A 16,211-nucleotide genomic window follows, 5' to 3' on the forward strand; every position below is an offset into this window, starting at 1 on the left:
AAGATTGAGTGGGCCTGGTGCGTGTTGCGTCTGCATGACGTCACATCGTCTGGAGAAGCCGGCCACTGAACTGACAACATGTGATGCATGTGACATCATGCACACACAATAAGGGTGTGTGTGTGTGTCTTTCCAACAAACATTGAGAAGGGTGAAGACACATTGGCCCACTAAAGTTGGGGCACCTGGCTTCATGAGAACCATGGCGTTGCTAGCAGGAGAAGCTATCAAGCATCTAGAGGAGTCATGGGGAACCTGTGGCCCTTCAGATGTTGTTGGAACACAACTCACGTCAGCCACAGCCAGCATGGCCAATGGTCAGTGATGGTGCGTACTGTAGTCCAACGACATCCTTGATCTATAGGCCATTCTAGACACTGCATTGAATGTGTGAGTGCCCCCCAAAACAGCAACCACCCACTGACTCCCTCCTCTTCAACATATTGGATAACTTACCTCTTCCTGATCTACATCACTGGATTTCGCTTGTTTGCAGTGGAGTGCTAATGCCGTAAAGTTAGGACCCACAACAGGCAAATTCTATTTAACGTAGTGGGAAGTGGGGTGGGACAGATAAACATTTGGCTATTATTATTATTATTATTATTATTATTATTATTATTATTATTACTATTTTGCAGCTGTGCATTTAAGTGTCGTGTATAGGATGCCACAGCAATTGGACTGCCCTCATTTTTGCTATTTGTCTGACTGTCCTTTAATGCAACTTTCCCCCACTGCTGTCTGGTTTACTATCTGCCAAGTAAACAAATGATGATTGGCTGCCTGGGCAACTTCTTCTGCATGGTGGTGGTCAGTGGGGTGGGGGTGGGCAGGGAACAGTAGCTGGGTATGGAAACTCTGGTACCAGCTAGCCAAAAATGTATAGATCATTATGGGATGCATACTTAGATCCCCATCCAGATGCACCTCCCATTGGAAGAAATGAAGTGAGCACCCATATTTGGATACACATCCTATTGTAAACAATGGGTTAGCTGCTGGAAGGACACCTAAAAGCACAGATATCTGAGACTCTCTTCAATTAGATCTGATATCATGAAGCAGACAGGTGGGAAATTTATAGGCAACAAATTGATTGGTTTTGAACATCTCTAGTAATATCTGTTGGCCAAACAAACAAACAGACAAACGAAAAGCCCTATCTCCCCGGGAAGAAACCACGTCTTCTGTAGGACCCACAGGGATACTGGGGCTAAAATCAGATTGCAAAATAAGTGTTCAACTCCAAATACTGAAACGACCACAATGTCGAAAAGGTTGACCTGTAAAAATTTACCTTTGGAATGCCTGCTGCGGTTTCTGATAATCGAGGGTAGGTATATGAGCTATACGAATGGCCTTGCTGATGGGACTTAAAAGCACTTGCTCCATAGGGCATGATTGGCTCTTGGAGACCAGAGCCTGACCTGGACCTCTGTCTCATGGCAGGTTGAGGGCTTGTCTGGTTTACATAGGACGACTTTGGCCTTTTGTCATAATCATCCTTGGCCCAGTTGCTGTCACTGTACTCTAGTCTCTCTCCTGAGCAATGACTGTGAACGGAAGTCCTAGAAGGAGTGAAATGAAAAGGTTCTTTATAATCCAGGGACGATCCGCTAGGAGCCCTCTGATATTCCAGCTTCAAGCCACCATACTCATTCAGTTTGCTTTTCGTTTCCATGTGAGCATGATAATCTGGCAAAAACCTAGACATATCAGACTTCAGGGGCTTAGCTTCCGAAAAATACATTTCACTGGCTTTCACTTTCGCCATGTGCCCATTTTGCTTGGCAGCGCAGCTGCCCCTGGAATATCTGTCCAACTCTTCCCCATGAATGCTCTTGTCTCTGTATTTTTCAGCAAGGAAGTCCGTAGCAGTCTCCGACTCACTCGAATACTGAGAATACGTGATGTAGCCATTTTCCTGCTGGTGAATTTCGATGTGATTGGCGTGTCCCAGGCGAGGGGTGGGAGGGCTCTCCTTCCGGAGCGAGTTGGAACGTGTCACAGAGATATTGTCGAATTCTTCAAGCAACCCATTGATTGAAGTATCCTTGCAAGGTTTATTTCCTCTAACGATGGTCTGGGAACAGAAGATAGCTTTTGATTAAAGACCGTCTTAGATTTCATGTTACTGTGATAAAACTATTGAGCAGAGCAATTTCAACAATGCGGCAAGGAACAGACTGACAGCCCGCCATGTCCCTCCATCAAATGTAATGTTTTAGGACCAAAAAAAGCCATTTCCTCCTAAAGATGCATTATTGCATACTGCTGAAAACTCCATATACAAGTAGAGACTATTATAATAAATTGCTACTTGATGCCAGTCTGTACCAATGCCAGGCAAAGCTAACAACTAGTTTGCCAGCATACAACTGAATGAAAAGAAATCGCTCCCCAGTTTAGATTTACTTATACAAGTGGATATGGAGCACAGGATGTGCTGCTTATTATTGGGCACTTTATTCTTCCCTAAAAAGAACACTTAAGGTAACACTACCAAGGCACTGTGAGGCAGAAAGAAGAAAAGGAACGAGATATACAAGGGATACTTTTCTTTTTGGCTCTAAACAGTGTTCATGGCATCTCAAACTGAGCTTTAATAACCTACTCGCTTCTCACAGAGCCAGAAGCCCAGGAATAGCTAGAGTGCCATCCTGTCAGGAAATGGGCTGAGGGGGAATGGTGGAGACCGGTCCCCTCCTCCTGCACTTCCCAGAGAAGAGGGAGAAAGCATAGATTTAGAACAGTGGTTTGCAGAAGGTCACAGGTCAGAGACTGCAGAGGGGAGAAGCTGGGAAATAATGGGAGAGGAGGAAGAAGAAGTAACAGATTCTGTGTCACTGGAAAGCATGCCAGACCCTCCCTCTCCCAGGTCCCGGCAGGCTTTGAGAGTAGGAGAACAGAAAGCTCAGAGGAAGAAAGCACAGATTAGCCGATGTAGGAATGACGTATAATAGGAGAGATGGAGGGGGTGGGACTTTATTCGGAGCAATGCCATTGTCCGAGAGGAGACATTCTACATCTCCTTCTGTGAAAATTGAATAAATTTCCTTGGTAAGAACGTCTTGTTTTCCCATTTCTGGCAGCCGGGAGGGGGATCGGATTCCCGGAAGCCTGACACATACCCCATACGTGTCCTGATTTTCCAGGAACAGTCCCAGAATTATGAAAGTCACCCTGGCTTCTGAATTGTCCCCATTCCCCACCCCCAGTGCTGCCGCCACCATGCTTGGGGAGGAGGTTGAGCCGCCACTTTTCTTGAGCGGTGGCAGCGAAGGAGCATCCCATTGCCTCTCCATGGCTGCTGCAGCCAGCCTCCTCCCTTGAGGAGGAGCTAGAGAGGGGTCGAGGAGGAGGAGAGGGTGCCATCAGGGCCCACCCCCACGGCTCTGAGGGGCAGGCAGAGAGCAGGGCTTGCACTGGTTTCTGTTTGCAATTATAAGCTGGTGTTGCTGTTTTGTGGCTTTTGATACTGAAACCATAGGGTCGAGCGAGATGCAGCAGATGTGCTCCCCTTTGACTTTGAAGCCATTCAGTAATGTGACAGCGTTTCAATGGACAGCCCATTCATATTTAATTACCACATCATAAAACAGCACGGTTGGCAATGAAATGCTTTATAATTTAATGCAAGGCTGAAGCACCCAAGGGAAACCCACTTCCCCTGTGTCAACATGTTGCTCAGATACAAGGGCCAATTTAATATTCTCCCTGTGTTTAGGCTTCAAGGCAGAGGAGATTCTTCTCTCTCTCTCTCCCCTCCCACCTTGCTCTCCCTCCCTCACTTATTTTGTCTGTGCTTGTGGATTCTCTCTATGCTTCTCTGAGCAGAGAGGGGGACCCTATGGAGGCATGAGGTTGCTCTGCATACAAAATGATTTATTCCCCCTTCCTCCACCTGAAACAGCTGTTGTTTCATTGTTGTTCAACCCACACACCACCTCCTGGAGGAATTCTGAAGACACCGTCACTTAATTGGGCCTGAATCCTAATGAAAATCCATGTGTTGAAGAGAAAGCTACTCCTTGCAATAGATGGGAGATGGGAGCAGGGAAGGGTGTGATTTGCCCAGATACTGCGGCTTTGTAAAGGCCTCCTGGAGCTGACATAGGCAGTGGGTGATACTAATTCCTAATCATCATCAGTGCTTTTTTGCAGCTGGAACTGAGAGGAACTCAATTCCAGCACCTCTCAGGTGGGTGCCATTGCAATTATAAGAGAACAAGTTCATGGTGAGTTCCAGCACCTCTTTTTCTAGAAAAAATAGCACTACTACTACTACTACTACTACTACTACTACTACTACTAATGTTTTTTGTACCCTACTGATCTGACTGGGTTGCCCCAGCCACTCTGGGCAGCTTCTAACAAATATAAAAGCATAATAAAACACCAAACAATTAAAACTTCCCTATATAAGGCTGCCTTCAGATGTCTTCTAAAAGTTGACATCTGATAGGAGGATGTTCCACAGGGTAGGCACCACTACCAGGAAAGCCCTCTGCCTGGTTCCCTGTAACTTCACTTCTCTCCATGAGAGAACCGCCAGAAGGCCCTCGGAGCTGGATCTCAGTGTCCAGGCAGAACAATGGGGGTGGAGACGCTCCTTCGGGTATACTGGGCTTTAAAGATCATGCCAGTAACCAGCAGCCCATAACCTCTTTGTGAGCATCAAAGCGTGGGTCCCTCATTTGTGGAATTATCTCCCCAGGGAGGCACAATTTTTATCTATTTATATTTGGGAGCAACAATTTTTCTCTTAGCCCAGACTTTTTTACTCTTAAACTTAGGGGCAGCATTGTGGCCTCTTCTAATGGAGTCGGATCCTGCCTTTTGATTTTTTTTAGCTGTGTTCTTAGGGTTTTGTGGTTGTTCTTAGTTGTTGTTGTTGTTTTAAAAAAAGTTACTTTGGATAACTTTGTGAGAAAATAAATCATCATCATCATCAACAACAACAACAACAACAGGGCCTTGCCTGCCTGATGGCCATATTTGTTGGATATTTGCAAACTGCATTACACAGGGCATATGTTTTTAAAGAAAAATCAAGATTATGTTTTTGCTTTTTAAATATAAAAAAACCCCAAACCCATACAAAAGGATTCATTTGGGGCACAGTTGCTAATCTCCAGTGATTTCTCCTCCAAGAGGAAACCAAAGCTTGGTATGACTTGACTGTGGGACTTCATAACGCTCAAGGATGTGGGGAAACTCAGAAGATTTATGGTCACAGAATGAGGGAAAGAAACATGGTAACTTCCAGATATTGTTGGAATCTATTCTCTACGAGCTCCAACCAATGTGGTCAATGGTCAGGGATGATGGGAACTGTAGTTCAAGAACACCTGGAAGGCCACCCCCTTCATAATAGTATAAAATTACAAAATATTGTTGCATGTTCCCCATATTGCTAAGCAATGAGAAGTCCTGTTTCCTCTTTTATCACATATGGAGAAGGAAAACTCTGATCCAAAACTTTTGCTGTCTTGCAGGATATCTTCAGGAGAGAAAAAAGCTCAGGAGTAAACCCTACACAAATCTGGAGTGGAGTCCCTAAGATGGCTGGATGGCGCCTTGTGTGGCTCCTTCCGACAACTCCTGCAGCCAAGCTGGTGCCTAACGTATCACTCTGCTTTCCATTGGATCAGATCACATCAGCATGGCTGAAAGGAGGGATCTGGTCATCTGGGCAACCCAGGATCTCCAGACGCAGTGACCAGGCTGAGCTTCACCACTGGAGGCACACTCCATTGTCTCCCCATTGCCAACAATACCAGCAAGGCATAGTTGCAGGCAAGCAGCATATATTCTCCTAGGAGGTGAGCTGAACTGGTGTCTCACATCAGACCTTACCTAAGAACTTAAGAAGAGTCTGATGGATCAGACCAAAGATCCATCTAGTCCTTCACTTTGCTCTCACAGTGGCCAACCAGATGTCTATGGAGAACCCACTGTACCCCTCCCATGATGGCAGCAAAGAAGCAGATAAGAAGAGTTCTTACCAAGTAGTTTATTCAATATTCACAGTGAGAGACAAAGGAATGTGGTCTCTCTCTAGGTAATGGCGTTGCTCCAAGTAAAGTCCCACTCCCTCCATCTCTCCCATACAGTATTACGTCACCCCTGTGCCAGCTGATCTGTGCTTTCTGCCCCTGAGCTTTCTGTTCTGCTACTCTCAGTGCACACCTGGTCCTAGGAGAGGAGTGGTGGTCAGGAATGCTTTCTAGAGACACTGAGTCTGTCAGCTGTCTCTCCCCTGGTGCTTCTTCTTCCTGCTATTCTCCCAATATTTCCCAGCTTCTCCCCTCTGAACTATGACCCTCTGCAAACCACTGTTCTAAATCTATACTGCCCTCCTTTTCTCAGGAAGTTGCAGGAAGGGGGGGCGGTTCCCACAAGCCGAGCCTGATCACAACCGCACCGTCCCCAATTGTGATTCCCAGCAAAAGGCTTGTGCTTTCAACCTGCATTCATAGTCCACACACCCATTTTATTGTTTATAACAATGAGTTGACCAGAGGTACAAGTTGCTCTCAAAAAGTTTCCAAACAGGGGCTGGGGCAGGACAAGAAGAGGACGTTCTCCCACATGGCACCCCTGAGCATAGCAAAGACGAGAGCATGCACCGCCCCACCGTTTCAGCTGCTATTTGTTATCATACCGCTACCTCTGGTGAGTGCTAAACAGCACGCATTAATGCAAACCAGAATGCAGCTTGGGAGAGATCAATATCGCAATGCTAAGTTATGCCACACCTCTGTGCCATAGCGACTCTCATACATTAAAATCAATGAAAGCCAATCTCTTTGAGTTAAAGCCCACTTCTCCTTAAGAGCAGATATCTTCTGCTTTCCATTGCTTTCTGAAGAGTTCCGGCATTTGTTCTGGCTGCCGGTGACAATAGCCATAATTCATGGTGTTATGTTAGCGGCCTGTTCTCTAGTGATAAGCTATAATGGATCTGTCTGTAAGAACAGCTGTCTCACCATGTTACAAAGAGGAGATGAAAAACAGCTCCTGTTTAAAAACCACTGTATTAACGCTGACTATAATGAAGTAGATGATTAACTGCTTTGCCCCAATAAGAACTCACGTTAAGCAAATAATTCTATATTTTATGTTCATGTTGAGGATGCATTCCCGCTTTTCCCTTAAAGAAATAGTATATTTCTAAGTGTGCATTTATAGGACAAGTAACAACTAAAATGGACAGAAACATATACACATGCAGCCATTCGTGAAAGATTCCTTTGAAGAGCCAGGCCTAAATTCTGTACAAATCTAATTAATGTTCTCATATTAATTCATGAATATTTGAGGGGGAAAGAGGAGCTTTATACAGAGGGAAAGGCACTTACATCCCTAAAGATAAATTAAGTATAAACAACCATGTTCTGACTTCAGAAAATAGTCAATGATAAACTCCCCAATCCACCATTAATATAAAATGGCTATTCACAAGTGGGTGCCAGGGAAATTGTACTGGTTTGTATTCTGACCCCAATATTATAGTTGTCTTCTAGTAGACGATTAACTCAAACCTATGTTCTGTCTGATTCTATCCCATTTTATTTCTGTTGGTGGGTGGATAGGGGAATTGGGGCTGAGTGAAAACAGTCACCAAAAATTCTCCATGCTGTCTGTAGGTGTTGAAACTGGGAGACAGAATTTTGCCCGATGTTCTCTCTGATGGGGAGGTGAGAGTTCTCTGCCGTTTGGGTGGGGATAAAAAAAGAAAATGTCTGGAAAATTTCTCAGAAAACACTCTCCTGAGAAATTCCTCTTAAATAATGAATGGTGGATTGGTGGATATTGGTGGATGAAGGAAGCAATGGGCTAAGAGAGGAGGAACAGAACAATCTTTGCCCATCTGGTGTCCGTGGGTGGTGCTGTGGTCTAAACTACTGAGCCTGTTGGGCTTGCTGATCGGAAGGTAGGCAGTTCAAATCCCCGTGATGGGGTGAGCTCCCGTTGCTCTGCCCCAGCTCCTGTCAACCTAGCAGTTCAAAAGCACACCAGTGCAAGTAGATAAATAGGTACTGCTGTGGCAGGAAGGTAAACAGTGTTTCCATAAATTCTGGCTTCTGTCACGGTATTCCATTGGACCAGAAGTGGTTTAGTCATGCTGCCCAGATGACCCGGAAAGTTGTCTGCAGACAAACACCGCCTTCCTCGGCCTGAAAGCGAGATGAATGCCAAAACTCCATCGTCGCCTTTGACTGGATTTAACCATCCTGGGGTCCTTTACCTTTTACCCCTCCAGATGTTTTTGACTACAATTCCCATCCCCACCAGTGCTTCCTTTATCACTATAAAAACAATATTTGACAATATTAAAGCTGTTTCTGCAGTTGCAACCAAAAATTATGAATGGTGAACCTGGGGAGGCCATTTCACTCCATATTGGCCCTCCATTGAGCACAGTGGGACTTTCTTCTGAGCAAACATGAATAATAGGATTGCATGATAAGTCTCCCTGATCCTTGAGTTGTGGACAGCCACATTAATGCAATTGCTGCTACATCCACATCCCGTGTAAAAGAAGTGAAGCAAATCCATCACACTAGACGAGCTGCCAATTTCAATCCCATATGCTAGCATTACATATTAACCGAGCATATAGGTTTGCCCTGGCAGAGTTGGCTCCACAGCGGTTGAAAGACCCTTAGAATGGTGAGCAAGGCATCCCGATTCCTCTCTGTTCCTGAGAGACATCATAGCTTTGTACCTGGGCATAATCCCTGCTGCCGTTGCAGTCATATCAACCCACACTTCTGCACATTGCAGAAACTTTGACAGGCTTATTATCTTTTCATGCCGATGCAGCTGTATCGACTGTCTGATATTAACTAATAAAGATAATTTCTGTATTAGCTGCTGCAATGACTCAGAGAGTTCCTTCCCAGGCATTGCAACAAGTGGTGTTCTTATGGTGTTCTAAGTTGTCCTGTGTCATGTACATGAAAGGTAAAGGACTCCTGACAGTTAAGTCCAGTCGCGAATGACTCTGGGGTTGCGGCGCTCATTTTGCTTTACTGGCCGAGGGAGCCGACGTTTGTCCAAAGACAGTTTTTCCGAGTCATGTGGCCAGCATGACTAAGCCACTTCTGGTGAACCAGAGCAGCGCACTGAAACACCGTTTACCTTCCCACCGGAGCCGTACCTATTTATCTACTTGCACTTTGACGTACTTTCGAACTGCTAGGTTGGTAGGACCAGGAACCAAGCAATGGGAGCTCACTCCGTCATGGGGATTGGAACTGCTGACTTTCCTATTGGCAAGCTCTAGGCCACAGCGCCACCTAGGTTTAGACCACAGCACCACCTGCATAAACATATATCCATGTTTAAGTGAACACCAGAGGAGACTAACACAGCACTTTTTTACCATGTAGGCAAGAGCAAGTTATAATAATGCACACACTGTATAAATAGTAAGTTATAAATCAGCATGGTAGCTGTATGCATTTTCCAGACAAGTGGGCTGCCTGCCTTTTCAGACCAACTTAGCATTCAAGACTAGAACCATTTAATGATGATTATATGCCGTCTGCATAATATCAGTTTCGCACTACCCTGCTGGAGACCCAGGGACCCGCTATGTACTATTTTACAGACCCCTGCACTTGCATGTATTGCAACTTCTTGTACAGCTTTCCCCAGTTCTATTGCCAGAGGTGGATAAAAAAACATTTTAACTGCTGAAGCAGTTAAGCAGTTAAGCAAGCACCCTGCCTCCTTCCAGTCTAATTGCTCCCTGTATTTTCAGTTGGGGGGGGCTCCAGATGTCCTTTTTATTGTGCTTTAGTGATGATTTCTGCCTCCCCTCCCCTAGAGGGTATAAAACCCATACCCTGCCTCCCCAGCTGGAGGAGATTGCATTATCATCATCCTTGGATTTCAAGGACTTCGGCCCTGAAACTGTTGCCGAGCCATAAAATTTTCAGTTCAGTCAGAGAGCCAATGTTTATGAAACTAGGAGGCTTTTCCCTGTAGGGGAACAAACTAAACTGAACTGCAGCCTGTTTAAACCCCCAGTGAACTCCAGATTGTTGCTGAAGCAACATCTGAGCTCTTCTTTCATAAGCTATCAAGCCAAGCTCCATTTAGCGCTGTCCAAGGTCCTGTTGGTGACTGAACCTCTGACTGTCCCCCTGCTCACTAGCAGCCCAAGCTGGCTGTGATCACCACCTAGAACAGACAAATCTGCCTCTATTCTGATTAAAACCTTCTTCTGCTGCCTCTCTTGTTCAAGGTCCCAAACATATATCGGGAGGCAGGTGGCAGAGAAGTACTCAGTCCCCAGCAGAGCATCTTTTGCTGCCAGCAGGTCAGAGAAGGACAAATCCCAGAATCTTTGCAGAGAAGATGTCTCCTTGAGGATTCTGGGACTTGTAGTACCAGCTTCCAAGTGGGAAAATATGTCCCACTGGAGATTGGGAGCAGCCTGCCTCTGCTGCCTCAAGGAATGATCTTGGGGTAGGAAGACACAGAAGACATGGCATGGGGTATGATGAGAATTCAACAGGCGTGCTCAAAAAAATATTCTATCCTTTATGGAGGGAACAAGGGGGCAATCACACATCCTAATAAGCATCTGGGGACGCGGGTGGCGCTGTGGTGTAAACCACAGAGCCTAGGGCTTGCTGATCAGAAGGTCAGCGGTTCAAATTCCCACGATGGGGTGAGCTCCCATTGTTCAGTCCCAGCTCCTGCCCACCTAGCAGTTCGAAAGCACGTCAAAGTGCAAGTAGATAAATAGGTACTGCTCTGGCAGGAAGGTAAATGGCGTTTCCGTGCGCTGCTCTGGTTCGCCAGAAGCGGCTTTGTCATGCTGGCCACATGACCCGGAAGCTGTATGCCGGCTCCCTCGGTCAGTAAAGCGAGATGAGCGGCACAACTGCAGAGTTGTCTGCAACTGGACCTAACAGTCAGGGGTCCCTTTACCTTTAATAAGCATCTGACATGTTGCCTGTTCAGATCTTGGAATTTGCATACATCGGTTGCAATCTCAGATTATGAAGTGAGAAAGCAGTCCCTTAATAAGGGTAATCACATGCAAATGACAACTTCATCACACTGGATTTATTTTAAACAAAACTCTCACCACATTTCTGTTTAAAGAGATGACGCCTTATCTGCATGCTGAAACGCTTTCTGCTGCCACCTTGTGTCCACAATTAGCAATGAAATATAGCAGTGACTCTTATTCCTTTCTTTACAGGAGCGACAATTTAGCCAAATACCCCAATGATGAAATGAAATCATCTCAGACTTTTGGGAAAGTTTCAAAATCTAACAAGATTATAAAATTGAATTTCAGAAAACGATCTTGATTTTTCATTTCAGAAATTGTGTGTGTGGTGTGTGTGTGTGTGTGTGTGTGTGTGTGTGTGTGTATATATATATATATATCCTGATTCTATAGAACTTAGTCCCAGTTATGCATGCATAGGATCAAAGCTTTTCTGGCAATATTTTCCTAAAATTGATATGATTCCTGATCATATCACGCCATGTTGTCCAATACTCAAAGAAGTACACAACTGGTTTGACATGCCTAAGGTGGTTTTGGATTTGCTTCTCTCCAACAGCAGTTCCACTACCACACGTCAAACTGCTTTTGAAACTTTCCAAAGTAGACTGTCGTATGGAAAAGGTGGAGGGGAAAGGAACATTCCACCTAGTCTTTGAGCATTTGTAACTTAGCACTTTAGATCTGGACTACATCTCCCATAATCCCTGCTGTCTGGGACTGATAGGAATTTTGGTCCGAAACATCTGGAGGGCATCAGGTTGGGGAAGGCCAATCTAGATCATTGCTTCTTCATAACAGAACCAGTAAAACATGTGGATAAGCCTCACTTATCCACTACTTCTATCACTACTATTTGAGGTGTTAAGACAGAGTCAATGAAATAAGATTTTGCAATGTGCAGTTCATTTGTTATTTCATGGCTGTTTTTATGGAATCAGTAGGGCAGTGTCATTGTAGGTTGGCATCAATACATTGGGGAAATCATCAGTCGCTTGTATGACACATTAAAGAAGGGTAGCTGGCTTAGTCTGCTGTTTTGTAGCAAAGCAACAGTGACAGCAACTATGATTTGTGTATCTGGATAGCTCAGTTGGTTAGAACATGGTGCTTGCGGTTCGATTCCCGCATGGGACAGCTGCATATTCCCGCTATTGCAGGGGGTTGGAGCAGATGATCCGCAGAGTCCCTTCCAATTCTATGATACCTTAAAATTAAGAGTGACAGCCAACTGTGTTATTTGAGTCCACTGATTTCAGTGGGTCTTCTCTGAGTAAGACAATGGTTGGCTATCACCCTCATAGATCTACTGTGGCATATAAGCTTTGAAGGTCTGGTTGTTGCAATCTGGGAGCCCCAAAGACCATCAAATATAGTTCAGCTTTTCCATTTTGTGGCAACAATGTAAGGTCAGTGTGTGCATGTATTGCAATATAGTCCATAATGCAAGATGGTCCATAAAAGCTTATGCCGCAATAAATCTGCTAGTATTTAATATGCCAAAAGACAGTTGTTTTTAACTCACCTTATTTCATTGGTAGTTTTATCCATTGGCACTAGGTGGCACATTAACACCATTTCCAGACAGCTGTGCAAGAGCAGTCTGTCTATAACACACATACAGCATAGGGCCTTTAGGAGTGGGGTGGGAGCTGCTGCCAGATTTTGTAGCAGTCCATTCAAGTCAGAAGATGTGGTTGTATCCAATTGCCTGCATTAAACCCATTGCTCACACTCACACAATAGGTACTTGTGTGTTTTCAAGCCAAAATACACATTCCATATTCTCATGCTATTTAAATCCTTTGGTACCCACTGACATAATACAATATCATATCGTGGAATTCCATTGTTTTTGCCCAAATGGTTCATTTTATATTTTTAATCTCTACTTCCCAGTACGCTTGTCTATTCTCTCACTGTCAGCAGTGTGAAGGGAAGTGAAAGAGCTCAATTGCAAATCCCTCGCTGAAGCCCAGCATTGAACAATTTGCAAACCCAGCAATGGCTCTATAGTTACGCAGCTTTAAAACTTGCCGGCCCCATGATGTAGTGTGCAACTAACTGGTTGGAGCGGAGTAGAAGAATCTGTGCAGCTTTCCTGTAACATTTGCACAGTCTGCTTCTTCGACAGGGTGCCATACTTTAAATGCATTCAATGCAAAAAGTATATTTAATAGTGTGCAGGCTAGGGACAAAGGTGAGAGCTGTTTCCTAGTTCTGCTGGATCTCTCAGCGGCTTTTGACACGATCGACCATAACATCCTTCTGGACCGTCTAGAGGGGTTGGGAGCTGGGGGCACTGTTATACAGTGGTTCCACTCCTTCCTCCTGGGCCGTGTTCAGAAAGTGGTGGTGGGGGGATGAGTGTTCAGACCCCTGGGCTCTCACTTGTGGGGTGCCTCAGGGTTCTGTCCTCTTCCCCATGCTTTTTAACATGGACATGCAGTCACAGGGAGAGATCATCAGGGGGTTTGGACTGGGTGTTCATCAGTATGCGGATGATACCCAGCTCTTCCTCTCCTTCAAATCAGAACCAGTGAAGGCGGTGAAGGTCCTGTGTGAGTGCCTGGAGGCGGTTAGAGGATGGATGGCGGCTAACAGATTGAGGTTGAATCCTGACAAGACAGAAGTACTGTTTGTGGGGGACAGGAGGTGGGCAGGTGTGGAGGACTCCCTGGTCTTGAATGGGGTAATTGTGCCCCTGAAGGACCAGGTGCGCAGCCTGGGAGTCATTTTGGACTCACAGCTGTCCATGGAGGTGCAGGTCAATTCTGTGTCCAGGGCAGCTGTCTATCAGCTCCATATGGTACGCAGGCTGAGACCCTACCTGCCTGCAGACTGTCTCGCCAGAATGCTGCTTGCTCTAGTTATCTCCCGGTTGGACTACTGCAATGCGCTCTACGTGGGGCTACCTTTGAAGGCATTGTGTCACCCAGCCTTGCGTTAGAGCCGGCCCTGCCTGAAGGAGCATATCCACCCCCATCGTTCTGCCCGGACATGGAGGTCAAGTGCTGAGGGCCTTCTGGCGGTTCCCTCATTGTGAGAAGCCAATTTGCAGGGAACCAGGCAGAGGGCCTTCTCGGTAGTGACACCCGCCCTGTGGAATGCCCTCCCATCAGAAGGCAGCCCTGAAGGCAGCTCTGTTTAGAGAGGCTTTTAATCTTTAATCTGTTGTAAGCCACCCAGAGTGGCTGAGAAAACCCAGCCAGATGGGCGGGGTATAAATAATAATTATTATTTATTTTATTATTATTATTATTATTATTATTATTATTATTATTATTATTATTATTATTACATTTAGGATAGCCACCACCATCTCTGTTTGCACCATGCCCCACCTGCACACACCGGGGGGGGGGATATACCAGAATGAGAGTCTTTTTATGCAGACTACAAATTCCATGATGCAGTGTGACTGCAAGTATAAGCACATATCGGATCTAGATTTACTCTTGAAAGAAAGAAGTGGGAATCATAGGGACAGAACTACCTAAAATGTATAGAAACTTATTCATGTATTCTACTACAGCGGCAAGAATGTTACTGGCCCCAAAATGGAAAGAAGCAGAAGAAGTCCCAGAAAAGGAAGAATGGATACAAAAACATACGGAAAATGCAGAAATTGAAAAATTTACTGGAAGAATAAGAAATCAAGATAACAATTTTTTAAAAATAAAATGATGGAAATGGTTTATTGAATATATACAGATGAATTATAAACAGACAAAAACATTGGCAGGATTATTGTGATAACCTGCAGTTTTATAAGAGTATAAATTTAAAGAAGATAAACAAATGAGCAAATTAACTTAATTTGGATATGCAGAAGATATTAAAAATAAATTTAAGGAACCATAGAAAGAGGGGGGAGGAAGTCAAGTTTTGAAATGTCAAAATGAAAAGTGAAATGTATAAACTTGAAAAGTACAAAACAAAAATACAGCAAATACCCCCCAAAAAATGAAAGAAAGAAGTGGATGATGGAAGAACAAATACTAAGGATATTAAGTTTGGGCCAGTGGTTTTTCTGTGGGGATTCGTTTCTCGAAGCTAAGTCACACTGCTCCTTTTGCCGCCACTGTTGCTCCATCGAGTTCAGCATAATGTCTGCAGTGGGGAACCTTCTCATCGTGTGGAGGTGCTGCGAGTGATTTAGAACCCAGTGTGATCACAAGGTTGCACGGTGAGTCAATCACCGTGGAGAGATGGCTCCATAGTGCAATATGCTGAACAAGAGGATGAGAAAGGTTGGGGTAGGAGGGGGAAAGTGACTCTGGGTGGAGCTAAAGGTGGACCAGCAAGTCTCTTTCAATAAACTTGCCCTGAACATGCGAGTAAGGCGTAAAGAGGGCCTTACTCCGAGGACTCAGCTATACAGCTGCAAATATAACGTTTTAAGTGCATTATACAAATGTGACACTAGATGGCGACGATGAGCTAATGGAAAATTCCATATATATTTTACAACTTTTTAAAACGCATTTTCACAGCGTTTTTTAATATCTGTGTAGAATCAGCCCTGGTAAACGATCTCAGACAAGTTATTATCATTCAGCCTAATTCACATTGCAAGGCTGTAACTTAGCAAGAAAGCTTTTGCGATGTTGATTATTTATTACGCCCTGAGTTAACCACCTTGGCCAGCTTTAATGAAATAAAAACATGTTGAATAAATTCACTGTGCTTTACATGCAGACGATCCCCCATTCCACCAATGTAACAGATTTAAAGCAGCAAGGCATTTCAAGATCTCTGATGCCCGAAAGTCACCACCAATCGGAGTAGACAGTGTTCGGGTAGATGGACTTTGCATACATTTCAATTAATTAATACACAGCATTTCTACCACTTTCCACCCGAGAGAGAGGCAATGCTGGATTATGAGTGGTGGGGAGGATCCTTAGTAAGGTCTCTGTGGTGCCCGAACAGAAAACGGATTTAAAGGAAATTGGATAAAGGACTCTTTCCCTCACCAGCACACAATAGCATATTATCCACTCCTAGGTGATGCAAATTGTATATTCTGAACAATAAAGAACATGGCCACTAGATGACAGCAAAACCTCAAGATCCTACAATGCAGGTAAACTTACCTTACATGAGACCCCTTTCTCTGCTTCCAGATATTCCTTTCTTTTAATCCAAAGCGCTAATAGAATTT

General features: G+C 44.6%; 1 protein-coding gene across 2 annotated transcripts in view; it reads right to left on the bottom strand.

Annotated features, from left to right (window-relative positions):
* PAK5 (p21 (RAC1) activated kinase 5) overlaps positions 1–16,211 on the bottom strand; it is a 59,065-nt gene that overhangs the window by 26,147 nt on the left and 16,707 nt on the right. For both annotated transcript variants that reach the window (XM_088665593.1, XM_035110085.3), the window contains one exon: positions 1,301–2,086. In XM_088665593.1, coding sequence (XP_088521719.1) covers positions 1,301–2,086 — 786 coding nt within the window. The remainder of the gene's footprint in view (positions 1–1,300; positions 2,087–16,211) is intronic.

Source organism: Zootoca vivipara, chromosome 3 (genome assembly GCF_965207765.1).
Source record: "Zootoca vivipara chromosome 3, rZooViv2.hap1.1, whole genome shotgun sequence".
Lineage (NCBI taxonomy): Eukaryota > Metazoa > Chordata > Lepidosauria > Squamata > Lacertidae > Zootoca > Zootoca vivipara.